Source organism: Zootoca vivipara, chromosome 5, assembly GCF_965207765.1.
Source record: "Zootoca vivipara chromosome 5, rZooViv2.hap1.1, whole genome shotgun sequence".
NCBI classification, from domain to species: domain Eukaryota; kingdom Metazoa; phylum Chordata; class Lepidosauria; order Squamata; family Lacertidae; genus Zootoca; species Zootoca vivipara.
Window position 1 is genome coordinate 90,829,275 of NC_142588.1, and position 27,620 is coordinate 90,856,894.

At 42.8% G+C, this 27,620-nt stretch overlaps 2 protein-coding genes across 6 annotated transcripts; both read right to left on the minus strand.

Annotated features, from left to right (window-relative positions):
- LOC148685781 (cytochrome P450 2J2-like) lies at positions 1-26,613 on the minus strand. 5 transcript variants are annotated; one of them, XM_088669271.1, is made up of 9 exons: positions 26,348-26,612; positions 23,911-24,073; positions 17,498-17,647; positions 15,824-15,984; positions 12,653-12,829; positions 9,486-9,627; positions 4,649-4,836; positions 4,110-4,251; positions 1-769 (listed from the first exon to the last, which is right to left on the minus strand). In XM_088669271.1, exons 1-9 carry the CDS (start codon positions 26,513-26,515, stop codon positions 582-584), a joined length of 1,479 nt encoding a protein of 492 aa, XP_088525397.1. In that variant the 5' UTR covers positions 26,516-26,612; the 3' UTR covers positions 1-581. The 5 variants fall into 5 exon arrangements, with proteins under 5 accessions (XP_088525397.1, XP_088525398.1, XP_088525399.1 ...); XM_088669272.1 differs by lacking the exon at positions 12,653-12,829 and having other exon boundaries at positions 26,348-26,613; XM_088669273.1 differs by lacking the exon at positions 26,348-26,612 and having other exon boundaries at positions 23,820-23,926.
- On the minus strand, positions 4,850-7,297 carry LOC148685782 (uncharacterized). The gene is made up of 2 exons (XM_088669276.1): positions 6,954-7,297; positions 4,850-6,552 (listed from the first exon to the last, which is right to left on the minus strand). Exons 1-2 carry the CDS (start codon positions 7,212-7,214, stop codon positions 5,872-5,874), a joined length of 942 nt encoding a protein of 313 aa, XP_088525402.1. The 5' UTR covers positions 7,215-7,297; the 3' UTR covers positions 4,850-5,871.
- Positions 26,614-27,620: the final 1,007 nt, after the last annotated feature.

Genomic DNA, 27,620 nt, shown 5'->3' on the forward strand with positions numbered 1-27,620 from the left:
TGATTTAGAAGAGATATTTTATTAACAAGCACACATGTGCAGTATCCATCAAAGAAACTTAACTTTCTTCAACTGGACAAGGGGACAGTATTGTTCTTAGGAGTCTGCTCATTTCAAAGATACAATAACATATCTCAGCATGGGGTGTGTGTTGTAAGGGGGCTGCAGAAGAGGGAGAGAGGAGGAGGTGTGGGAATGTGTGTGTGAGGGAGATTTGAGAAAAGTAAGGAGGAGGGGAAAAGGGAGTGAGAGTAAGAACGGGGATGCAAAGAAAGGTGCCAAAGAGGAGAGAGTAAGGAGGGATGGGGATGGAGATGGAGATGAAAGCAGGGACATGAAAGGGCCTAAAGGAAAGGAGGAGATGGGGTGATGGGGGAAATGGGTGCAAAGCAGAGCTGCAGAAGATAAGAGAGAAGTGGCTTCAGAAATGGAGCAGCAAAGGTGAAAAGAGACCTCAGAAGTTGCATGGGATGAGACGGGGAAGGGAAGGGGAAATGCTAGGAGGTTCATGTGTCAGGAGTGGCAAAGGGGTCACCGAGTGGAGGAAGCAGGGGTGCAGCCCCTAATATTTTCATATTTTATTATGTGTTGCAACGGGGAACTGCACAGAGTTTATAAGGATAGGGATGTGTTGTAGCCCCTATTGTAGCCTCTTGATTGAGTTCTTTGACTCCTTCTGGCAGCTGGAACCTGAATGCCCTCAGCAGGCTGGTCAGGAAGATGAATATTTCAATCTTTGCCAGCTGCATTCCCAAACAAATGCGAGCCCCTGAAGAAGAGATAAGAAGAGGGCAGCAAGTGAGAAATAATTTACTTTCCCATGTTTATTGTTTTGTAGTTATAAACATTCTCCATAATACTTTGGAAACATAGACATAGGATAGTGAAATCATCAAGGCTACTGTCAATTTCCTAGCCTGGTCAGCGCTAAACTTTCTTTCTTCTTGTTATACGTACATTTTGTTCTGTAATTGGGAGTTCCCTATCTCAAATCAAGGAAGATACACTGAGGAAGGGGACAGCTTGAAAATGAAGGACTAGACACTGGGAGAAGAGGATCTAGGTCCCAAATGGGAGATGGGAGGGCTCACATTTCTGTGTGCAGAATAAGGGTGAATATTTATTTAATTTTGATAGAGGTAATTTGCTTTCCTTTCATTTCTTCCTTTCCTAATCTTTTTTCTATTTTCCCTTATAGATTAGTATGATATTTATTGTGTCTCACGTATAAAACTTGCAATAAAACTTGATTTTTAAAAATGAAAGGAAAACTTTTGTCAACTGTCCAAATCAGCAATGCAGAAAGGGGTTAAGACCATGGAGTAAACTGTCCTGCCAGGTTTTCTTCTCCTTGGTAGGAATTAGACTTATTGTTCTCCCTCAGGCCAACTGACAAGCTCATTGGGTCTATATGTGTCTTGTATGATATAATTAGGGTAACCCGATTGATGAGAGCTTTTCCTAGCTAATTAGCTGCATTTCTGTAGTCTCTCTTGTCAGTAGCATTCCTTTTCAATCCATAGCTGTCCACTTTCGGATTTGAAAATAAGGGATCAGCAGCCTCACCTGTCCCAGGGACAGTCTACGGTATATCTAACAATCCAGGATAGCAGCGGGAATAAGGGAATTTCCAGCCCAAAAAAAGGGAAAGTTGACAGCTGTGGCTTGGAATAAGGGAGTTTCCCACAAAAAAGGGGAGGGTTTCAATCTGATTAACTGTCCATACGGTAAATTCCTTATCAAATGAGAAGGATGACTGGAAGAGTAATGAAGTAGGGAGAAACGATCTGTTGGTTTCTTGTAAGGTTACTGACAAGAGAGACTACAGAAATGCAGCTAATCAGCTAGGAAAAGCTCTCATCAATCGGGGTTACCCTAATTATATCATACAAGACACGTATAGACATGTAGACAGTTGTAACCGGGAAGATTTACTTGAAACACGGTCTGATAGTTTTAACAACAGAAAACCTACCCGCCTGGTCATGGGGATGGATTTCACACCCTTGGCTAGCCACATTAGAAACATTATATATTGTGGAAGATATCCCTGGGTGCAAAGAGCCCCCCCCCTTTAGGGTTGAGAAAGAAAGGAACTTTACGTAACCAATTGGTTAAGGCTGATTGTTTGGAACCACCATCTACTATCACTAAAGGCCATTATAGATGCGTTTCATGTAATATGTGCCCCTACAGTCTGCAAGTGAAAGAGATCAAGAGTGAACACATGCGGTTCACCTTTAAAATTAACTCTATGACAACTTGCAACTCTAAGAATTTTGTTTATTGCATACGGTGCCCTTGCAACAAATTTTATATAGGAAGCACTACACGACCATTAAAGCTATGCATAGGGGAACATAGATCACACATCCGCAATAAAGTAATGGAAGCTCCTCTTACATCACATTTTTTTTACAAATGAAGCACAGTGACTCTGATTTAATGTTCTTTGGCATTTGGCAGTATACACCTAAGAAATACCACAAGCAGGATATTTTAAAAATATTAAGACAACAAGAAACTAAAGTGATTTTTATGTTTAAGACATTACAACCGGACGGTTTAAATTCAGATCTTGACCTTTCTGTATTCATTTAAACTAACACACCAGCAGTATAACACAGAGAAATAGTAGAGATACTGCAAGTACTAATATCCTTCTGGGCCCTCCCTAATTGTCATCAGCAATTGTTATCACCTGTGAACCAATCCCTTGTATATATGTGTGATCCAAACACAGTATTTTTGCTTAGTCAATACATGCTCAAACTAAAAAAAACACTAAACATAAGAAATGTAAGTACTAATTTATATGTACATGCATTTTAGAAATTGTACTATGGGGACCCAGGTGGCGCTGTGGGTTAAACCACTGAGCCTAGGGCTTGCTGATCAGAAGGTCGGCGGTTCAAATCCCTGTGATGGGGTGAGCTCCCATTGCTTGGTCCCAGCTCCTGCCAACCTAGCAGTTTGAAAGCACATCAAAGTGCAAGTAGATAAATAGGAACCGCTATAGCGGGAAGGTAAACGGCGTTTCCATGTGCTGCTCTGGTTCTCCAGAATCGGCTTTGTCATGCTGGCCACATGACCTGGAAGCTATACGCCGGCTCCCTTGGCCAATAATGCGAGATGAGCGCGCAACCCCAGAGTCGGTCATGACTGGACCTAATGGTCAGGGGTACCTTTACCTTTACCTTTTTACTATTTATCTAAATAATAATTAGGATTTGTGTTACCAGTGAACATGTAAATGTATCAAAGATGTATGAGAAAACTCTCTGGAATAAGAAATTGAGCATTGTGGCCTAAGCCAAGATAAGAGGTTTCATATGAATTGTAAGGACTGTCCCGCCTTTGACATTTGTTTGTTTAGATGTCCGTTAGTAATTTAGTTCGAATAATAATAAGAATTGGTTTATACCACCAGTGAATGTATTAAACATAACAGAAAGCAGAAAGAGAAATTACTGCAGAAGCCCGAAACTCTTCATGGGCAAAACAGGTGACAAACACCGGCAGCCTGTCTAATCTGTGTGCACTCTGGTTGATACTTGGTTCGACCTGTTGCTACTTTGCTGACCGCTACAGGAGCCTGACGAACAGAGCCTCAAAGACTATAAAGACTGGTTTCACCTTTTGGTATTTATTTGTATATGTTATCTGCTTTTGGCATCTGGTTTTAGCTTCTGTTTCAGCGTTTGTATATTGTTCTCTTATTGTTCTCTTTTTGTACTAATAATACTAGATTTAATCTTGTGCCCCTGTGTGCTGCTTGTATTGGATTGGACTTTTGAAGAAATTGGCAGCATTAGCCCATTATTTTAGTATTTCTCTCAGGGACAAGGCAGGGGTGGCAAATGTAGGGAGGTCCAGATGGAGGCCCCATAGATGTATGTGCATGTGTGGGTCCCAAGCCACCAACATAGAGCTCCCCTTAATTTGCCACTGCCTTCCCCATTCTGCTGACTAGCAGTGCCACTCAAGCCAGAACGAAGCTGCTTCTGCTCTGGCCCACTCCCTCATGTGCTGCTGCTGATGTCATTTCCTGGAAGTAGACCAGTAAGCACATCTACAGATCACAAGATAGCTTGGTCTTCTGTGTTTACCTGCACCAAATGGAAGATACTCTTCTCGAGCCACATATTGCCCATCCTTGTCCAAAAAATGATTTGGGTTGAACTCTGAAGGTGTCTCCCATCGTGTTGGATCAAGAAGAACAGAGCGCAGATCAGGAATAATAATAGTCCCCTGCAAAGAAGAAACAATTGACTTGGAATGCATTCAGATCAAAACTTCTTTTTTATTGTCCCACAGTATACCAAGACTAATCATTGCAGAGACTGATCTGAATTATTATTATTATTGGGGTGGGTGGCTTTGTATACATCACTGTAAAAACTTTCTGTACAGGCAGGAACACAGGAGGACCTCTGTCCACTACATGCTCCTCCCCTGCCTCAAAGGCCCCATGGAGTGGCACTTGCCGATGGTGAAAAATGTCTGCAGGTGGAGCTCCTGCTCTTGCCCTTCAGATTTTTGACTAGACAGGAAGTTCCTGTATGGCTGGCTGCATCTCTCAATATGAAACCTTTTGCTGCTCTTTGTTCTTGGGCTACAGGAGTGCAGCTGTATCACACTTTTATACCTTGGGAATGAGAAAACCACACAGCTTCACATCCTTTGTACATTGCCTAGGCAACCCCAAAAGAATGGCATATTTGAAGCGCTGCATTTCATGAATCACAGCATTGGTGTAGGGCAGTTTCTTCTTATCTTGATAGCAGATTGAGTGAGCAGAACCTATGACATCTTCAATTTCCTTGTGCATTTTATCTGAAGAGAATGATGGAAACAGAAGGATTATTGTGGATACTGCATTTTATTTCAGGTGGACATTTATTTCCCTTGAACATATTCCATAAATCTCTGTGAATACATCCTAGTTTCTTGCATTTTTAGCTCACCTAGTCCTCCAAGGAGCTCAAGTGAGTGTGCATGGTTCTTCCCCACTCTAGATTCCAGGTGTGAAATGTTTGAAAGCTAATCTCAGTTGTTTCTGGGTTATCAGAGCTGGCTGGATTTGCTGAAGGACTGGGGTCAAAGGCTGTCTGGTGTGTGTGTGTGTGTGTGTGTGTGTGTGTGTGTGTGTGTGTGTGTGTGTATTCTCCACCCCTGGCCCTCAATATTTCCTACTTAGTTTCATTGATCCTCAGTTCCTCACCTGATCTTTGTTTTTTTAAAAAATGTATTTATTAAAGATTATCTTTTTTAAAAAAATTAATTTTTATTGAATTTTATCAGGAAATACAGAAATACAGAAAAAAGAAAAAAGTATACAAAACCAGTTCAACCTCTCTTATCCCCCCCCAATTTTTCACATTTCAAAAACAGTTAAAAATAAGAAAAACAGAAATAGAAAAAAACATCAGTAAAAATAAAAATAAAAATAAAATAACACCATTCTATAACTTCTAGACTAAACCTTTTGGACTTCCCCATTTCCCCTTCTTGAGTTCTAATTCTTAAAATAGTTCTTGCAGTTTCCAAATCTAACATCACATTCTTTTTCTAAATTTTAACTCCTTTATTGGTAATAACCATTCTTTTTATGTTTTAGCTTCATTATTTCTAACAACCTTTCTCCAAAATTGCTATTATTTAACTAATCTCTATCCCTTACCCAAAAATGTTTAAACTTAACGTCCAAATATTTTGCCCATTTATTCCCACCCTCACAACAAGGACCCACCCCCCTTTCCCTGAAGTCGGTGTCTCCAGATACATCAGCCAGATCCTTAATACAATCCTTAATACATTCCGAGGTCAGACCATATTACATCAAACAATACCAAATAATCCAAGACTCCCTCAACCCACCCCTAGTCTGTCCCAATCCAGCTTTTGCCGAACTCTTACCCCCCTCTTCCGTAATCCCAGCACTTTATATCCTTTCTCATTGTCATTCTCTTTCTGCACCCCACCTGTTTGCATCTTCCCCTCTCTCACTGGGGTATTGGCCTTTCTACTTTCTTTTTTGGGGTGCCTTTGTATTCCCGCCCTACCCTGTTTCACCTCTCTCACCAGTGAAACAGTGGTTTCTCCTTGTTTCCCTCCCTGTTCCACCTCTCCCACCGGTGGAACAGTATTTTTCTCACAAATTAAGTCCATTAGTTCAGCATATTGTCCTTCAATGTTGCATTTCTCCACTTCTGGATTTTCTACATAAGACACACCAACGCAGTCCTGCTCCTCCAGTCTTTTTTCTTCTCCCTTCTCTTGTTTTTTAAGTTCAATTAGTTCCTCTGTTTCAAGGTCTGGTGCAAATCCTTCCACAGTCTCATCTCTCAAGAGGCATATATCAAGTTTGGAGATACTCACATCCTTTGTCAGTTCCACAATTGTTTTCAATATTAAATCCCACTGTGTGTCTTCCTCTCTGTCCTCCAGAACCTTCTCTCCCAGTCCTCTGCCGGAATCCTCCTCCTCCTCCACTGCAGATAGGCAGTGGAGTTGGGTTTTTTTGTCCAATATAGAAGGAGAAGCAAAGTTCTAATCCAACTTGGTCAGAATCTCTCCCTTAACTCTTTCTCCCCCCCCACAAAGTCAGTACTGAGCAGCCTTGAACAAAACAAATCCTCTTTATCTGTTTACAGCTCTCAGTCTCTCACACTCAGCCAGACACATTCCATTGTATTGGCTGATCCTTCCTTTGACCCGACTCCAAGTTCACAGGGGGCTTTTCTCATGTTGAATCTCAGTCTTTTGCAGAGATTGAATGCACAATTTACCTTTCCCTTTACTCTGCATCAGGAAAAAGTTCTTTTTGGCAGTATTTCTGGGTTCTCCAAGCTTACTGCCTTATTTTGTACTCAATGGGGGGGGGCTGACTTCCTTTTTGCTCCACCTCCCAATGCCGAATTCTTAGTCCCAATTAATTAATTTCCACTTACTTCATCCAAATTGTGACTTTTGTCAGGAAGAATCCACTGCTTACAGGCAGAAGGCTTGCGGCATCGCTTCACGGAGGTAACGATGGTGCCCAAAATGGCTACCACGACTGCCACTCCGCTGGCTCTCGGGGGCTCTTCCGAGCTTCCCGGGCAGCTGAGGAGTCGCGTATGGAGCTCCGCCGGGCCAACTATGCCCCCAGGACGCACAACCTGGGGTTTCAAGGGGATCTGCGTACCCCCGCAGATTCCCCCCCCCTCCATAATGCCGGAGACCTCGGAGCCTGAGGTCTCTGCGCCTTCTTGCTCCGAGCGGTAGACCGGAAGTTTTATTAAAGATTTTCAAACAACAAAACCTTACAAAAATACAAAACACAAAAAATACAAAGTACAAAAAATATAAAAACAAAAATTCTAATTTATAACCCTTATTTCTAATCTATTGGCTTCCTCATTCCTCCTCCTTCTGCGATTCTTTACATATCATCTGTAGTAAACTCTAAATCTTATATAATTTCTAATTATTAACTTAATATTACCTTATTTCTCTATCTTTTACATCTTATCCTTTTATATTCTATCTATATCTTACTTCTTAATTAAATTATCATTAACTTCTAACAATACCTATTTCACACCATTGTATTAACTACAACCTCTATTTTATCTCCCTCACTTCCACTAATTCTAATCAATTATATGCTTGTTCTTTAAATAAATTTTAAATTGCTTCCAATCTTCTTCCACTGCTGCTTCACTCCGATCCCGGAGTCTCCCGGTCAACTCAGACAGTTCCATGAAGTCTATCAGCTTCTTCTGCCATTCATCCACTGTTGGTAGTTCTTCATTCTTCCAATTCTTTGCAAGTAGAATTCTTGCGGCTGTTGTGGCACACAGAAAGAAAGTAACATCCTTTCCCAGAAGTCTCTCACTTGGGGACACTGTCACTTGAGCTGTTCGGCAGTGGAATTTGCTGCCAAGGAGTGTGGTGGAGTCTCCTTCTTTGGAGGTCTTTAAGCAGAGGCTTGACAGCCATCTGTCAGGAATGCTTTGATGGTGTTTCCTGCTTGGCAGGGGGTTGGACTGGATGGCCCTTGTGGTCTCTTCCAACTCTATGATTCTATGATTCTATGACACGTCCACCACATGTGGAAGAAGGTTCCTTCTTGCTTCTTACATTTCCAACATTTATTATCTTGTTTATGATAAATCTTTGCTAACTTTACCGGAGTCAGGTACCATCTATACATCATTTTCATCAAATTTTATTTTAACACTGTACACGCAGTAAATCTCATATTATGCTTCCGAAGCCTTTCCCAATCTTCCACCATGATGTTATGTCCTACGTCATTTGCCCATTTAATCATCACACATTTTGTTTGCTCATCTTTTGTATGCCATTCTAATAGTAAATTATACATATTTGATAAATTCTTACTTTTTGAATCTAACAATTCTGTTTCCAATTTAGACTTTTTCATTTGAAAACCAACTTTTTTATCCATTTTATACCTTTCATTGATTTGATGATATTGTAACCAATCATTTACTCTACTCTTCAACACCTCATAAGGTTTTAACTTCATTTGATCACCTTCCTCCATTAGAATATCACTGTATTTCAACCATTTTGTTGACATATTCAATCTTTTCTGCGTCTTAGCTTCTGCCGGTGAAATCCACCTGGGTGTTTTGGGTTCTAGAAAATCTTTATACCTATTCCATATGTTATACAAGGATTTTCTAATAATATTACTTTTAAAGCCTTTATGGACCTTAACTTTATCATACCATAGATATGAATGCCAACCAAACGCATTATCGTGTCCTTCTAAGTCAAGAATATCATCATTATCTAGTACAAACCCTTAACCAGCAAAAGGCTGCTGCTTCGAAATACAACTTCAGATCTGGCAGGGAAAAGCCTCCTCTTTCCTTAACATCCGTTAAAAGTTTGTAGCCCCTTAGAGACCAACTAAGGTTGTTCTTGGTATTAGCTTTCATGTGTATCTGAAGAAGTGTGCATGCACATGTAAACGCATACCAAGAACAAGCTTAGTTGAGCTCTAAGGTGCTACTGGACAATTACACACACACACACACCCCACTTCTGGCACAACTGGACACCATGATTAGATGAGTAGGTTGGCAGAAGCTGGGACAGAGGAACGAGAGCTCATTCTGCCACACGGATTCAAACTGCCAAACTTCTAACCAGCATGCACAAGGGGCTCACTGTTTAGACCACAGCGCCACCCATGTCCCTCATGTAATGGAGCACGGAGAAGCAGGAGACCCTTGGGGTCTCTTCCAACCCTATAATTAAAGGTTCCATAAATTACCTGGGAAAATGTTGGTGGGGGAGAATGATCTTTCCAGACATGTAAGTCAAAAACTTTTATCTTATTTCAATAACATTTGCCTTCCAAAACTCACACCATAAACTCACTTTTAACTCTTTCCAGTATGAAACTGTTAAATAATTATGCTCCAACCTAGTGATCAAGAGAAGTCCTAGCTCTCCTCTCTCACCTTGGATATCTGGATGACTTGCCAGGAGGAGAAGTGCCCATTTCAGAGAACTGGTGGTTGTCTCTGTCCCTGCTACAAAGAGGTCAAAAATGCACTGAGCCAAGTTTTCTTCGTCGTAGGTGGACTGTGGGTCATTCTTGTTCTGGTGTTGAAAATGGAAAAAGTGATGTGTCATTTACACGCATTACAATGTGTCCTTCAGCACTTACTTTGTCGTTTCTCCACACAATTATTACCATACCACCCACACATGCTTCATGAGGGGTGGGGTGTCCTCTTACACTGCCTGGGGTGAAATGGGAAGGTGCTGCCACCACCACCCTACTGTTGCTGCTGCCTGCCTTACCTGGGTTGCACAGCAACAACAGGGAGCTCGGTGAGATCTTGAAAGATTTTGGTGAAATCTTGCCAGAAGCTGCCCCCTTTGCAGCTGGCTCGGCAGCACAACCCCAGAGATGCCTCCTGTTGGCATTCCACTGCCCAAGGCAGCTGCCACAGGCTGCTTCATGGGTGGGCCGGCCCTGTCCTTCATAGCTGGTTATGATAAGAAACCCACACACACTTTCCTGAATTTACAGCGGTAGCTGCTGGTGCTGCATTTCAGGATCTGTGGGTTGGTGTAATAATCCAACACTGGCATGAAGAGAGGGATCTAACGGAAACTCTGGAGGCAGATATTCCCCCACTTATTACCATACCACCCACATATGCTTCATGAGGGTTGGGGTGTCCTCTTACACTGCCTGAGGTGAAATGGGAAGGTGCTGCCACCACCACCACCCTAAATAGAGTATGTGACATTTTTGGTGAAATATGGTACAGTCATACCTTGGTTTAAACACGCTTTGGATTGAGTACTTTCAGTTTAAGTGCTCCGTGGACCCGTCTGGAACGCAATAATCCACTTTCCATTACTTTCAATGGGAAAGTTCACATCAGGTTAAGTACGCTTCAGGGTAAGTACGGACTTCCAGAACCAATTACAGTCATACTTCGGGTTAAGTACGCTTCAGGTTGAGTACTCTGTGGACCCGTCTGGAATGGATTAATCCATTTTCCATTACTTTCAATGGGAAGGTTCGCTTCAGGTTAAGTACGCTTCAGTTTAAGTACTCCGCGGACCATATGGAACAGATTAATCCACTTTCCATTAATTTCAATGGGAAAGTTCGCTTCAGGTTAAGTACGCTTCAGGTTAAGTACAGACTTAATTGTGTACTTAAACCGAGGTACCACTGTACTTACCACTAAACATATTTAACCATTCATTTGTCATCATGATAAGCATTGTTCTGAGAGGGAAGAATGAAAATATATTTTGTCCTTTCTAGTAGATGAAGATAGATGAGACAGGGATTTGAAGTCATACGCTAGTTTAAGAGCATTTTGTTTAGGATTTTCTGTTTTCTCAATCCACAGTTGAATGTCATATGAACACCAATCCAAAATAATTTATGTACAGAAGGAATCCTCTAAAGCACGGGTGTCAAACACAAGGCCCGGGGGCCAAATCCGGCCCGCCAGACCTCGTCATGTGGCCCGCCGAGCGCCCCAGCCAGCGGGACCCAGCAGCGGGACCTTGCTGCTGAAGCGCCGTGCCGACAAACAGCTGGGCCCGGGGGGGGGGTAGAAAGGCGGCCGGAGCAGCGCCGCACGGAGTCCCGAGCCTCTGGGACGCAGCAGTGCTCTGTAGCACTTTGAATCCTCCTCCTCCTGCCACGGCTCGGCGCCTGGAAACGGCTGCTGCTGCTGCTGCTGAAGCACAGACAAAGCACCCAGCAGCGCCGTGCGGAGGAGGAGGATTCAAAGTGCTACAGAGCACTGCTGCGTCCCAGAGGCTCGGGACTCTCCGCACGGCGCTGCCAGGCACTGACCCGGCAAGCCGCCTCCTCCTCCTCTTGCCTCACGAACGTGCAACTCTGAGGCTTTACGCACTTCTCCTAAAACGGACACCCGCTGCCTCACGCTGCACGGGAAATGCTTTTTGCCCCTGGGTCCCTTCGCGCTCTTTTCTGGCGCTGAATCAAGGCGGCGACCCCCCCCTTCCCTTTCTTTCTTCCTCTCTCTCGTTCTTATTCTTTTTTTCCCTCTCCTTCCTTCCTTCTTTATCTCTGTCTTCTCTCCCTCTTTCTTTTTCTTTCCTTCTTTCTTCCTTCCTTCCTTCCTTTCTTCCTTCTGTCCTTCCCATCTTTCTTCCTCTCCCTCATTCTTATTCTTTCTTTCCCTCTACTTCCTTCCTTATTTCTCCCTTTCCGTCTTCCCTCCCTCTTTCTTTTTCTTTCCTTCTTTATTCCCTTCCTTATTTCCTACTCTTCTTTCTCTCCCCTCTTTCCTTCCTTCCTCTCTCCCTCCCACTCCCTATTTTCTTCCTCCCTTCCTCCCTCCCCTCCCCTCCCTCTCCCTTTCCTCAGAAACATAGGATGCTGCTTTATACTTCTGGCCCTTAAACCCTGGAACCAGGAGAGCAGCTCCCGTGAGTCAACCTCAGCCAGTCCCTTTGGTGAAGGGTGGTGGCTCACTGGCAGAACATCTGTCCTGCATGCAGAAGGACCCCAGCATCTCCAGGTACTAGTAGCTCTGCAAAGGTCCTGCATGAAACCCTAGAGAGCCTCCACCACCCAGTGCAGTTACCAAAAATCATTTTTCAATAAATTGTACAATAATTGTACATTTGAATATCTACTTGCCTTTATTCTGACTATGTTTCTGCTTTCAGAGCTAGTTATTACTTACATTGTTACAAAAAACAGTAATAATTGAATGCAGTGACAATAATTTATAATAATAAAGAGTGGACACATAGTCCTATAGATACAACCGGCCCTTTGAGGGTGACCAAACTGCTGATGCGGCCCCCGATGAATTTGAGTTTGACACCCCTGCTCTAAAGCAAGACCCATTAACACACTTAATTTCCATTCCGTTAATTTCACATTTCCTAGACATTTCTATAGATGCTTATGGATGGATGTCAACCCACTTTAGCAACTAAACTGACTATGAGAAATATTTTTTTGGGGGGGACGGGGACGGGACTCAATGCCATTTTCAACTGAGATTCAGGAAAAATGATGCTTGTTTCCAGGCAAGAGATTAGTATTCACTTATAACAGGGAATATAATGATTCCTTGGATGAGCAGTATTCAGCTTCAAAGCTGATACTTACTTTCTCCATCTGAAGCAGATAGAAATCAATGAGATCCTGTGGCTCATGCAGAGTCTGATTCTCCTTATGCTTCTCTATCTCCTCCTTTGCAAATGAACGCACAATGTCTGCATAGAACAAGGCCTTCTTGTGGGGCCCTGGGAGATGTTTCATGAGCCATGGGAGCATTTCATAAAGCTAAAGGAAAGAGAGCAGAAATGCAGTCTTTACCATGAGGAAGCTTGGTCACACTGTTTGTGCTTTGGATTAGAAGTTAATAAAACATGATCTGCATTCTTCTTCAGGGCTAGCATATTAGTTTGAGTCTCACTAAGAAGAAGGAAGGTGTCTGTATCTTCTCTGGAATCCCACAATGATTGGATTCTGTGAATTATCCCTAGCTGAAAATGTGAAAGAAAACTATGGCTCAAAATATTTTTTCCAGCCCCCAGGCATCATTCCAAAACTAGGCACAATTGCGGGACCGCTCCTGGAACAAGTTAGTGGCCTTTTCTGGTAGGTGGAGAATGCAAGTAAGCTTGCATTTAAAAGCAAATTTGCCTAATACACAAATGGAAAGACATCCTTTTTCAAAATGTATACTTCTCCCATTTTTTAATTATTAATTGTATTTTTTAAAATCCTCCAGTTTTCCAGTCAAGTAATTTTGATCTTTCATCACAAAAAACTAAACCTTGAAGAAAACTAAACCTTTCTCCTCCCTTGTTTTTTCATTAAAGATCAATTATTTACATTTTCTGAATACATAAGGAGCTAAAAAATAAAATTTGGACCAATATAAAGCAATGTTAAAAACTGAGATATGAAGGCTCTGAGCTAAATGGCACCTTAAACCTAGATTATGGGTCCTTAAACCTAGATTATGGGTGCAGCAACAGAATGTTCCTTTTTAATAAAAAGAATACAAAGCTGAAAATGAATGAACTGCAGCTAAAATCTTATATTCATTTTTCACATGGTCTAGTCCTCATCTGAAGACTGCAGAAAACAAAGCCATGCTTCCCCCACCTGACACCCTAATATTCTTAAGAGTCTCTCTTCTCAAGTCTTCAGAAAGTGGGGAGGCAGAATAAGGTCCCCTTTTCCTTACATTCTGCAGTTTTAATCTGAAATCTTAGTCTTAGTGCTGTGCCCACAGCCCAGAAACTGCTCACGCTAATAAAATTCCTTTTTGCTAAATGCGCCTAGAATGCTGATATAAACTTGTCTGTTGTTTCCCAGTCAAGTGATGCTTACAAAAATGCAAATGCAAATGATATGAGGAAACCTCAGTACATTGAAGGTGGGGGAAACCGCAAAAGCGCTGCGGAGCCCTGAAATAAATCCCAAATCGGGCGTTTTGGGGACCTGGCGATCTGGCAAGCAACAACAGCAAGCTCCCTTCTCCCTGGTAAGCTCCTTTTTGGAGCCCCAAGAGCGAGGGTTGGAGCCGTGGTGCTGTGGATCCAACACTTCCGTCAAGAGCCCGAAGCTTCGCTGTCAGTAAAGCACCAGCAGTCAATTCTTCAAACGTCCTATTTAAAGACTGTTAAGAAATCCGTGAGTACAGAATTTATTTGGGAAAGATTTGGACAATTTGGTCACGGAAATGGAGTCAAATTAATGGTGGTCACTCCCTTCCGCTGGATGAAAGTGAAACCAGTGACGGAGGAGCTGCAGTCATGATTTTGCAAATTGATTTTTGCTTTTTGAACTTCTCTAAGGTAGTTTGCATGACTCCCCTCTAGGCAGGGATAGAGGGGGTGCATTAGATCTTTGTTTCCCTGCGAAGAGAATTATTTGCCTGTTAAAGAGCCGTCTATTCTTTCAGAAATGACCCTCCTTCCAGAGAGCGAGGCACCATTGTGACGTAACAATCAGACTGGTACTTTGTTGCTTTCGGTTTCCGCACTGCAGTCAAAAGCCAGTACAAGTGTCAAAAGGAATAAAAGGAATAAACTCCTGCAGTATCTATTTAATTATCCTTCCTAGCCTTGTTGGAAAGACTGGATATAAAGTTTCCTTCTAATATAGACTTTGTTTCTTCTTCAGCAAGAGACTTTTGGAATTGAATCTGCCCTGTTATTCTGACCCTGAAAAGCACAGCTGGGTCCTTGTTTGACTATTGCTTATTTTGGGATTTATTCACAAGGCTTCTCAGTTGTGACCTTGAAGTTGTTTATGAGCTATGGCCTCTGGTACAAGGTCAAAAGGAGAAAGGAAAGATTCTATATTTTTGCCTTATTAACAGAAATTAAGCAAAATAGAGAGGAAATTAGAGGAAATAAAGAGAAATTGGAAAGACCTTAAAGAGGAAGGTTTGATGCTCTGGATGGATAAAGCTTTTAGATTCGGACCAAGAAGCAAGAAGCAATCAGATTGTCTATGATTGATTGATAGTTTTAAAAAACTAAAGAACAGAGATAAAATCATTGGCCTACATTAGACAAAAAAAATCTCAAAATGCAAGACCAACCAATTGTTTTGTTTAAAGAGATTCCCAAATACTTCTTGAATTATGCCAGCAATATTCAGATCTTGCAAGTGCTCTTAGAAAGAATAATATTTTTTTCCACTGGGAATTCCCGCAAGGCCTCTCTTTTAAATACTTGGGCAGCAAACAAAGAATAAGGTCAGCAGAGGAAAAAAGAAAGTTCACCGAGAAGAACCGAGAGTTTGAATCTGAGTATAAATCTCTAGTGCCAGAGGCTGGAACAGGACTGGAAGCAGGACCAGGGGCAGCGGAATAAACTTTTGAGATTGACTTAAATCCAAGATGGCGCTGAGGTGGTGGCTGCAGGGGCCTCACTATGGACGCCATCATGATTGCCACTGCTAAGTGGGCAGAGAGTAGACACATTTATGTTTCCATGGTGGCAACAAAGCTATGTAATTCCCTTCTTGAGAAGATTATTTTGTTCCCCTCTGTTCCCCTTGGTGGGCTCTAGATGACCTGTTTGGAAGGTCATTGTTCCATTCTTATCCCACCTTTCCTCCAAAGAGTCTCCTGTGGTGGGCAAAGTCTTCTTACTCTCTCTCTCTCTTTTCATCTCAATGATAATCATGAGAAACTGATCAGGCTATGAGATAGTAAGTGGCCCTTTTCTCAGATCAATTTCAAAATACTGATTTGTGGTATTAAGGCTCTTAGGAGACCTGTTTGGCTTAGTAGGAATGAAAGTGACTACTCACAACATGAACAACACTGAATATAAATGTTAGGACAAAATTCATGGCTTCCACCAGCTTCTGGAACCGTTCATCTTCAAGAGCAAACCGGTGCCCAAAAGCCACAGCACATATCACATTGGAGACTGAATTACTGATGGGCATGGAGGGGTCAAGTGGCTGTCCTGCAAAATAAAGTTATACTTGTAAGGATTCAGCAACTCTTGCCCCTCCCAATCAGCCCCCTCGGTTGAGAATGGCAAGAGCAGTGAAACCTTTCTGCAAAATTAGACAAAACCAAAACTGGTGGAGCTACCACCACTTCCCTATGCCCACCAAGCACCTTAGGAGGAGAGACCAAGGAATAAATCCCCTGCCTTATACCAGGTTGCAAGGCTCTTAGTCTCTTTTTAGAGACGCAGACAGAAATTCAACTGGTAAGGTTTTCCAGTTACAAAACTATGGCTCACTTTACCGTGACACCAACAAAAGATTACTCAAAGAGGTTTCAGTCCTAAAACCCAGGCTCACTTTACCGTGACCCCAACACCCTGGCACACTTTACCGTGATGCCAACAAAAGATTAATCACAAAGGTTTCTGGCACACTATTCTGTGACTCCCACAAAAGCTTAAACACAGACGTTTCTGACCCACTTTACCGTGCGGCCAAAAAAAGAACAACCAATCACAAAGAGATAGGCAAAACTCTGGCTCACTTTACCGTGACGCCAGGGCAAGAACAATCAAAGAGGTAGGTGACAAAATGGCTTAGGGGCTATATTTATCCCCCCCCCCAGCAAAACACACAAAACAGAAAGGCAGTTTTCATTTTCCAAGATTTATTCAAAAAGTAAAACAAGACAGCTTAAAAATGGTGCACATTTCTTTAACAAGTTACAAACTAGAAAAATAATAAAATATATAGTATCACCAACTCATACATATGAACCAGTAATAATTCAGAAATCCAGCAGAGGTTTAACGTTGGTAGTATGGCAGAGTGTCAGCAGACACTCCCTTCTGGCAGCCCCCATGCTGATCAGGGTCTTTGGCAAGATGCAATTTGCAATTTGCAAAGTTCCATTACCAAGGCAGCTATTCTTATCCAAATTGCCCCCTCGTGGGCTTCCGTTTTTAAACAAATCAAATTATTGTATTAATAATAATAATAGGAGCCCTCCAATGATACTAGGGCTAAAACATAACAAAAGGCACACATCCATTGCAGGTGGAGAACGTGCCTGTTCTGTTCTAACCTAGTCCACATCCTCCCCTCCACATACCACCGGCAGCTCTATTCACAGCTAATCAGATAGCAGTCTGGGGCCTCTTTATGGCCCAAGGCAGTTCAAATCACCATCTTCAGGCAAAACGAGGGGGGGGGGGAGAAAGGCCATTTGTAAAAGAGACCAGTTTGTATTCCTGAAACAGGGATTTTCACCCTTTCCCCACAATGCCTCACAATACATGAACCAATATTTCTATTCTATAATTCTTATTTCCGTGACAATACTAATGTGAGTTCAGCTGCTCCTGTTCATACTGAGAGTGGGATTTCATGGTAGCCAAGAGAAACTGCTGCAATCTCCATTAGGAACCAAGAAAAGCATATCACATTCCTTTCTAAAATGGACAGAGGTAGTACACAAATATATCTTCATATGCCGGCTCAACACCATCACCCATCATCACATACCCTTTGAACGTGCAAAAACCTCCACGAGCTGCTGGGCCTCCTCCACTATTTGGTGCTCCATGCCTTTCTTCCCCAGGCCCAGCTTCCGCATAGTAACTACCCCAAACTTTCTCTGTTGCCTCCAGGTGTGACCATTTGATAATACAATACCTATGGAAAATCAATGAGAAATTATTACTTACAGAAATCAATGTAAAAAGTTGCCATCTCAGAAGAAACAATGTTTACTGAAGTTCATGCCCTTGCATGTAAGAACTATTTAGTCTCTCTAAAGCAAAGAATTACAAGATGATTCAGAAAGGATTCTGGGTACATATTGGAGGGAATTTAGAGGGGGGGGGAATCTATTAAGCTTCTGGTGATGCTATTGGGAAAAGAATGGAAGTGGTGGAAATGGAAGTTCTTTTCTTTTTCTCTTTCTAAATTTCCCTACAGGAAATGGGATCACAAGATATAAAACTGGGTGTAAAAAAAATGAATATACAAGTAAATAACTATGGAGTATTTTAAAATAAATGACTTCAGAGGAGAGTTTCCTGTTTAAAAATGAAGGAGTTATTGTTTTTAAACATGGAGGAATGGTTGGAATTGGGGGGGAGATAAAATCATCATACAGGATTGGAAGAGGACTATTCTTGACATTTATCTTGACTATTCTTGACATTTATCTTGACATATGTCTAGGGCTGAAGGTGGGCAAAAATATCACCTAGCAACAAGGAACAGCTGGATATTATTCTGGAATACAGTTGGATATCATACTGGAATGAAGACTTAAAATATTTTGAATATATATAATTTACAGAAGAATAATCAGAAGTTGTCTTTATTTATTTCTCTCTTTCACTGTTCACGTTTTAATTATTACAGTGGTACCTCGGTTTAAGTACACAATTGGTTCCGGACGTCTGTACTTAACCTGTTCCAGGTGGGTCCGTGGAGTACACAACCTGAAGCGTACTTAAACCAAAATATGAGTGTAATTGGTTCTGGAAGTCTGTACTTAACCTGAAGCGTACTTAACCTGAAGCGAACTTTCTCATTGAAAGTAATGGAAAGTGCCTTAACTTGGAATGCTAATGGGCTTAACTCTCAAAGTAAAAGGAACCAGATTCATCATGTGTTAATAAAACAGAATTTAGATGTGATTTGCTTACAAGAAACACATGTGAAGAGGACGCACAGAAAACTTCTGTCAGGAGTATGGGCAGAAGTCAGGCCTGTGGTGCTTTGCAGGACTGGAGCCTGCCTCAGCTTGTGCTGGAGAAGCAAGGCGTGGCCACACAGGTGAAGACCTCAGCTTGTGCTGGAGAGGCAAGGAGTAGTCACCCAGGTGGGGCCACTTGATATTTCACTGCACCTGGTGGCAGGAGCTGGGAGGGATAAAAGCTCAGCATTTCCCTTCAGCTCTTTGCCACAGCAACGCTATCCCTGCCTGGTTGCATCTGGCCTCCTGCTCCTTGGACCCTCGCCTTGTTGTCGCCTTGCTCCTCGATCCTTGGACCTTCGCCTTGCTTCTTGTTCCTTGGACCCTCGCCTTGTCAACGCCTTGCTCCTCGACCCTTGGACCTTCGCCTTGCTTCTTGTTCCTTGGACCTTCGCCTTGCTTCTTGTTCCTTGATCCTTCGCCTTGCTCCTTGCTCCTGGGACCCTTGCTTTGCCTTCGCCTTGCTCCTCGACCCTTGGACCTTCGCCTTGCTTCTTGTTCCTTGGGCCCTCGCCTTGTCGACGCCTTGCTCCTCGACCCTTGGACCTTCGCCTAGCTTCTTGTTCCTTGGACCTTTGCCTTGCTTCTTGTTCCTTGAGCCTTCGCCTTGCTTCTTGCCCCGTGGACCTTCGTCTCTGCCTTGCTCCTTGACCCTGCAACTGCCTGCTGCTGGACCCTCAGCCCTGCACCTGTCCCTGCTTCTTCACCACCATCTTGCCTCTGGTCCTGACGCCCACCGACCAGACCATGACAACTTCTGATAAACAAGAAATTAGGACAAGCTTACATATCATCTGACAAAGTAAAAAAATAGAGGAGTGGTAATTTATGTGAAAGACTATTTGGAATCTAAATTGATGTTTAAAGATGAAGAAGGGAGATATGTTGCAATTGAAGTAACAGTGCAAGGCGAAAGAGAGCTATTTTTTGGAATCTATGCACCGAATGATGCGAAGGCCAAATTCTTTAAAAAGATCCACGATGTCTTATTGGACTATATGGACTATAAAATTGTAATGATGGGGGATCTGAATGGAGTAGTCTCAACCCTGATGGACAGATCTCAGAGACAGAAAATTACAAATGAAGGGAGTTTACCAAAGACGTTTTTTGAGATGGTAGATAATTTTGATATGATAGATGCTTGGAGAACAAAAAACCCATTGGAAAAAGATAGTACTTTTTATTCAGATTCCCCAAAATCGGTTGTTTCGTTTGGATTACATATGGATATCTAGAGAACTGGCCCCGAGAATAACACAAGTTCAAATTTGCCCAAGGACTTGTTCTGACCACAATGCTGTAAGTTTAGACTTAAAGTTATCCCTACAAGGCTCTTTTAGATGGAGGATGAACAATGTTTTGATGAGAAATGATGAGGTGGTAAAGAAGGCCCAAAAAAACCCTAAAGGACTAATTTGAATACTGAACTAGATAAAAGGGTAATTTGGGACGCAAGTAAGGCTGTCATGAGAGGTTTCTTGATCCAGCAGAATGCAATTAGAAAGAAGCAACAACGTGAGAAAAAAAGATACTATATTGTCGCAATTGAAAGAGAAAGAGAGAAAATTGAGATCTGATCTGAAAAACCAGCAGATTCAAAAACAATTAAATTATTGCAAGTTCAGTATTCTCAATTAATAAATCAAGAAATAGAATGGAAGGTTAAAATGATGAATCAAAGGACATTTGAATCTGCAAATAAATGTGGGAAATTACTATCATGAAAGCTGAAGAAGAGACAAAAATTAAATACGATCACAAGTGTCAAGATGGAAGAGAATCATACAGAGCCCGACAGAGATAAGGAAATGTTTTCAGAATTATTATAAACAGCTCTACAAAAAGGAAAAAGAACAAGTGGATAAAATAGAACAATTCTTGGGCAAAAACAGATTGCAAAAGATTCCAATTGAAAAGAGAACCCTACTCAATTATAGAATAACAAATCAAGAAGTGGAATTTGCTATACACCAACTGAAAATTGGCAAGGCACCAGGACCAGATGGATTGACATCAAAATATTATACAACATTGAAAGATTGGTTAATAGAACCATTGGTGGATGTCTGCAACAAAATTTTATGAGGGGACAAAGACCTGGAGAGATGCATATGTAACTCTGATTCCAGAGCGCGCAACCCCAGAGTCGGTCACGACTGGACCTAATGGTCAGGGGTCCCTTTACCTTTACCTAATCAACCAAAGCTTCACCTGTGCTGAACCCATTTCTTCATACACCCCAAAAAATGTGTCATTTGAGGACATGAGGACTAGCCACTCTGAATGAAAACAATATCCAGTGGGAATAATCCAACTGGGAAAGGAGTCACTGCTTTTTCTCTCATTAACTTTTGCGGGCTTGCAAGTGCAACAACTTAAATTGGCTCAGAGTTACAATTCTACTAACCGCAGCGATTTTCAGCCTTTAACCTAATTTTAAGGGAGCGGCTTATATTCAGGTATCATCTCCCCCCCTTGAATTTTAAACGTGTGGCCAATTTGTGGGTGCGGTTTATATTCCGGCCAATACAATGGTGGTATTATTATTATTATTATCATCATCATCATCATCATAATCAAACCTTGGTTGTCGAATGTAATCCGTTCAACTGAGGCACGGCTTCCGATTGGTTGCAGGAGCTTCCTGCACTCAAGTGGAGGCTGTGTCGGATGTTCGCTTCCAAAAAAACATTTTAAAAACAGAGCATTTACTTCCAGGTTCTTCCACCTTCGGGAGCCAAAATGTAAAAAAATGGAGGCATTCAAGATATGAGGTTTCACTGTATTTATTATTACATTTATATCCCACTCATCCTCCCAGAGGAACCGGGGGCTGAAAAGAAGCAAAACTGAGAAAGATCTAAACTGAAAAGCTTATTGGAAGAGGATATACTGATCTCAAGTTGTATAGGCTGTTTGTTCAACCTGCATTTTTTTTGTCAGTCACTGCTTCAAGGGAAGCCCCAAATCAGCTATAATCAGCCTGGAGTGCATGGATAACAGTAGTTAGGCTATCCTGATCCAGAAACTCCTTTCGCTGTCTTACTAGCCAAAGCTGCCTTGCTAGGTGAATCTGGTAGAAGGCACTGAGGTCACCTGGGCCTGTAGCAGCCAAGTTGGATCCAGGAGCACCCCGAGTCTATGAACCTGTTCTCTCAGGGTTGAATCCTGACAAGACAGAAGTACTGTTTGTGGGGGACAGGAGGCGGGCAGGTGTGGAGGATTCCCTGGTTCTGAATGGGGTAACTGTGCCCCTGAAAGACCAGGTGCGCAGCCTGGGAGTCATTTTGGACTCACAGCTGTCCATGGAGGCGCAGGTCAATTCTGTGTCCAGGGCAGCTGTCTATCAGCTCCATCTGGTACGCAGGCTGAGACCCTACCTGCCTGCAGACTGTCTCGCCAGAGTGGTGCATGCTCTAGTTATCTTCCGCTTAGACTACTGCAATGCGCTCTCCGTGGGGCTACCTTTGAAGGTGACTCGGAAACTACAACTAATCCAGAAAGTGGCAGCTAGACTGGTGACTGGGAGCGGCCACCGAGACCACATAACACCGGTCTTGAAGGATCTACATTGGCTCCCAGTACATTTCCGAGCACAATTCAAAGTGTTGGTGCTGACCTTTAAAGCCCTAAATGGCCTTGGTCCAGTATACCTGAAGGAGCGTCTCCACCTCCATCATTCTGCCCGGACACTGAGGTCCAGCACCGAGGGCCTTCTGGCGGTTCCCTCGTTGCGAGAAGCCAAGTTGCAGGGAACTAGGCAGAGGGCCTTCTCGGTGGTGGCGCCTGCCCTGTGGAACACCCTCCCAACAGATGTAAAAAAGGAAAACAACTACCAGACTTTTAGAAGACATCTGAAGGCAGCCCTGTTCAGGGAGGCTTTTAATGTTTAATAGATTATTGTGTTGTATTTTTCTGTTGGAAGCCGCCCAGAGTGGCTGGGGAGACCCGACCAGATGGGCGGGGTATAAATAATTTATTATTATTATTATTATTATTATTATTATTATTATTATTATTATTATTATTAGGGGGAATTCAACCCCATCCATAGCAGTAAACTGAACAATTGTCTAGACTCCAACCACCATGCCTCCATCTTACCAGAATTCAGACTCACTTTATTGGCCCTCATCCAGCCCACCACCTCATTCAGCCCATGCAGGCAGCAGTCCAGGGCTTGCATGGGGTCTCCAGATTCAGATGCTATAGAGCAACAGTGGATCTTTATACCGATCCCCACAGCAGACACCCTGCAGGACTGTGGAGCCTCAGTGCACTGGGTCAGGAACAGAAACTTGATGAAGAGTAACTTAAACTCTAGTTGCTTTATTATGTACAGCAGAGCAAAAAAGCAAAGCAACGTATTTACAGCTCTCTCACCAGTAACAATCTCCAGACTCACTCCAACAATTCTAACCTCGTCTCAATAACTCTGCAGTAGCATACTGCTTATCAGGGAAATCAGCAACCAATCACAACCTGTTGCTAGATCTTTGAAGCTGCTGATTGCTTCTGCAAAGCTGCCTTAGCTTTTAACACATTAACAAAGGGACCCTGAGAGTCATGTGGTATTTAGCTGTGCATCTTTGCTTCTTATGGAATTGCTACTCCTTGTAACCTGTGGCTTGGCAAGGTACCAATCTGATGTAAGCATCAAAACCTTCAGCAGAAAGAACTCTGAGTTGAAGCTCTTCATCCAGCACTGAGGGCCAGGATAGTAAATGCATTACAATTGCAACAGGCAACAAACTTCTACCTGTAGTTTAATCTAACCACAATTGCTACTTCCACAGAGCACTTGGAGTTGCCATCCATATTGAATAAAATATGGGGAGGTAAGCAAGTGAGCCCCACTTCGCACAATCAATCACATGATGTGGCTCACACCCACCATTAGAATGGCAATTGCCATGAACTTAGAGGGAGCCTGGTGGTCCCCTCAAATATTTTAGGGGGCGCTGAAGGGACCTCAGCCCCTAGTTCTTCACCCCTAGGTAACCCATTTCCTGTTGAGTGCAACAATAATAGAGAACCATTTTTCTGGTCAGCCCTTTAAAATGTTTTCTCTTGGGGAAATACCAATAGAAATTCTTATTCTTCACTACTTACCCTTTGAGTCAAATGTGTTTTTATTTAGGGGGGAGGTCTGTGGGTCTGAACACGCAAATACCAGTAGACATTCTTATTCTTCACTACTTACCCTTTCCTTTTGCCATAGTCATGACGAACGGAGTCTGTGGTCGCTCCTCTAATTCTTCCGAGTGGTCTATGAGAGCTTCTTTCACTGCTTGGAATCCAGAAAGTACTACAATGGGTAGATGTCCCATCCATAGTGTGAAAATATTTCCATGTTGCTTTCCCAGCTACCATTTGGTTCAAAAGAGAGGAGAGGAATGATGAGTTCAAAAACGCAGTTGGATATTTCAGCTAAATACGACAGCTTCAGTCTCCCTCATCTTATCATCTTTTCCCCTCCTCCCCTCCCTCCCTGCCTCCCTCCCTCCCTGCCTCCCATGGGCGTAGGCAGGGGGGGCAGGAGGGGGCAATTGCCCCCCCTAGAAGCAGGGCCACTGGCCAGCCTGCCCCACTGCCCGCCCGGTGCCGTCTCCCTTCTCCCTGGCTGGCTGTGGGGCGGGCGGCGGGAAAGCACCAGAGCCGCGCAAAGCGTTTGGCTGGCTTTCCCTCCCTCCGCCCCACAGCCAGCAAGGGAGAAGGGAGACGTCCCTTCTAGCCGGCTGGCTGTGGGGCGGGCGGAGGGAAAGCCAGGCAACCGCTTTGCGCAGCTCTGGGGCTTTCCCTCCACCTGCCCCAGCGATTGCAGAGGGGGAGGAGGGAGTCGGAGCAGCCCGATTTCGGGCTGATCCTGGCTCCCCCTCGTCCCTTCCTATCGCGGAGGGGGAGGAGGGAGTCGGAGCAGCCCGATTTTGGGCTGCTCCGATGTGGCCCCGCCCCTTGGCCCCGCCCCTTGCTCCCCGCCCCTTGCCCCCCCCTGATTTTTATCCTGGCTGCGCCCCTGCTGCCTCCCATAATTCTAACCCATTTGTTTTACTCCCTCCTGCCCATGTGGCCCCTGCCTAGGATCAGCGCAGCAGAGGCACTTCATGGTGACCAGCCCTCCAAAGACAGACAAGTAGATGCACAAGTCATTGCCAGAATATGATCTTGCCACAATTATTTTGAGTGCAGGGATGTGGAAACTGTAGTCCACCAGATGCTTGTGAACTGCAACTCCCACCATTGTTGACTATTGACCATGGTTGTTTGGGCAGATGGGCATCATAGTTTAAAACATCTGGAGGGTACCAGGCTGCCATAGGCTGGGCTAGAGCACTGGGTCAGGTTTCAGACCCACGGTGAATCACAACAGGAGCATCGCCACCATACAAATATATGGTAAAGAATTAAGACGATACATGTCTGGGCTACAGATTATTACCAATTCCAATGTTTTAAAAGGTAATATGTTCATATCTGATGGTTAAGTAATTTATATTTTTTGAAGAGTTTTCACAGATGCAGTTGGTGCTTTCTAAATGACTCTTTGGAGCTGATTTCACAGCCCTGGCCTTGTAATCTTGGTGAGAGTATTTCCTGGAGATTAGCATTTGCTCTAGGCTTGCCATACATCATTTTTGGTTTCCAAAAATATGGCAACCCTAGTTTACTGTAGAGATCCGTTAAGAGGAATTTGGTACATTATTCTTTAAATTGTTTTTAGAGGTGCTTCTAGTTTGAGTAAACAAGATGAAAACTTCCCCAGGTGTAATGGCTTGGCTCTCTTCCACACACACGAGACAACTCAGGCAGTTAATTATTTCAGATTTGTTAGTCAAATAAAAGCCCCGGTCGGAGCTCACCTATTCTCCGTCATCCTCAGATAGCACAGTTGCCAGGACTGAGCTCTGCCCACTTTTCCTCCAACAGGAAAACCCCCACCTTCTCTTCCTGTCCGTTTTGTGCTTCTCGGACAGTTTCATGATTCTATGAGATTTTGGAGAGGGCACTCCTTGTATTCCTGTGTTTGTGTCACTGTCTGAGCTGACAAGTTGCATTCTTTCCCTATGGCCAGAGATCCATTTACTGCTGCTCCCTGGTGCTGCTTCTCCCTCCCCTCTGCATTCAACTCTTATCAGTTCTCTCTCTATGCCTGCGTTCTCATTCCCTGTCAGTGAAGGAACATCGCTGACAGCAGGCTTAAGAAATTAAATACCACATGCAGGTTAGTACCTATGAGAGGCTGCCATGAATGAATGCTGAGGACCTATGTGGTCAGTCTTTTTTTTAATAAATAATATTTTATTCTTTTTTTCCATATAGAAAGTTACATTTGTTACTCAATAAATTTGTTCTCTCCTCCTTCCTCAGTTTAACAGTATCCAATACAATAAATATTTTTGATCAGTAATTTTTAATGCGTATTTTCAACTTTTATATGGTTTTGGGCTTTTCAGTATTAATAATAATATCCTTTATATTATTGCTATTATTTGTATTGCTTACAGCTGCTGACAACGCAGGCTTATGGCATTTACCATGTTAACCCATGCTATTGTTTAAGGTTCAATATCACAGTTGTTGGGGAAAATAGATAAAACAATTGCTGACACCAGACTGACTTATTACTAAGCAATAAGTACCTGAACGAGAGTATTTTCATGAATCTTGAATCCAAACAGCCATATGGCTCCCACGAGAGGAAGCTGGAGAGGTCCTGGAGGGTAATGCCTGCGTGACCAAAGCTGTTTCAGGTAGTGCAGAATCAGAAGCGCCACCAGCAGAGCAATAAAAAATGTCCATATCTCCATCCTTCTCTTGCTGTCTCTTTCTCCTTAATTCTTTCTAGGATGTCTGGTCAGGTTCAACTCTCTTTCTCTAAGGAGTTTTTGCTTTCCTCAGAGACATCAGCAGTACTCTCTTTTTATATAAGCTCAGTAATTAAAAACAAATAAGCAACAAGAGTTGTGACACCATTTCCAAGGAACCTTGCCATGTGATTGCAAGTCATGTAACACAATCTAACACTATAATCATTCTTATATGGGTCACGCAAATGAGAGGATGTGTGATTAATATAAATTGTAATTCGAATTCAAGCTATCTTAAGACTGATTTTGTGACAAAAATATTTGCGAAAGAATATTGTATTCATAAAATAAAAAATAAATATGAGAAAAGCCCCGCTGGATCACACCAAAATCCTCTCCAGTTCAAATAGAGGGGATTACCTCTGTTCTCCCTTGAATAGTGCATAGAGCTGGAGGAGGAATTTGAAAGAGTGATAGTCTTTCCTGCTTCCTCTTTCTGATCTACAGTATATGTACTGGATCCAACTTTTACCCAGACTCTTAGGAAAAGCCAAGTGTGCATGTGCACTCTCTCTCTCTCTCTCTCTCTCTCTCGGAGGGGGTTCATCTGGGAGAGTGAGGACTCACCCAAATGCACGGTGCCTGCTTGGAAGTGGAAGAGTAACACCCCTGAATAATTTCACTCCTTATAAAATTAGTTCTCCTTTTATTCATGATTTACACCATGAGTCTGAATCAAAACAGAAGAAAATGTTTGTTAATATTAATATAGTTTAGATGGGGTAAGAAGTGTAGGTGCCAACTTCTATTGGACCCCCCCCCCCAAATAAAAAGTTTGAGGGACCTTCTCGACCCATGTTCACTATACACCTTTAGGCGACAGGCAAAAAAAAATCCCTTTTCAACCAGGCCTTTGCCTGACTTGATCTACATCTTACACCCTTTTAAAAAATGCTGGCTCTTTTCGGTGGTTTTATTGGGTTGTTGGTTTTATTTTATTTTATCTATTTGATATTTTATGTGAACTGCCCTGAGACCTTTGGGTATAGGGTGGTATAGAAAATAAATATGCAAATAAATAAATAAATAATGTTGACAACAATTG

Bases quoted from the DNA above. Each gene is read 5' to 3' on its own strand.
- LOC148685782 (XM_088669276.1), bottom strand. From the start codon at position 7,214: ATGGAGGGGGGGGGAATCTGCGGGGGTACGCAGATCCCCTTGAAACCC. The intron at 6,553-6,953 runs GTAAGTGGAAAT...AAGTTGGATTAG, and splicing joins AAAGTCACAATTTGGATGAA to AACTTTGCTTCTCCTTCTAT.
- LOC148685781 (XM_088669271.1), bottom strand. From the start codon at position 26,515: ATGGAGATATGGACATTTTTTATTGCTCTGCTGGTGGCGCTTCTGATT. The intron at 12,830-15,823 runs GTGAGTAGTCAC...TCTTTCCTTTAG, and splicing joins TATTCAGTGTTGTTCATGTT to CTTTATGAAATGCTCCCATG. The intron at 770-4,109 runs GTAAACACAGAA...TCTCTTCTTCAG, and splicing joins GTATCTTCCATTTGGTGCAG to GGGCTCGCATTTGTTTGGGA.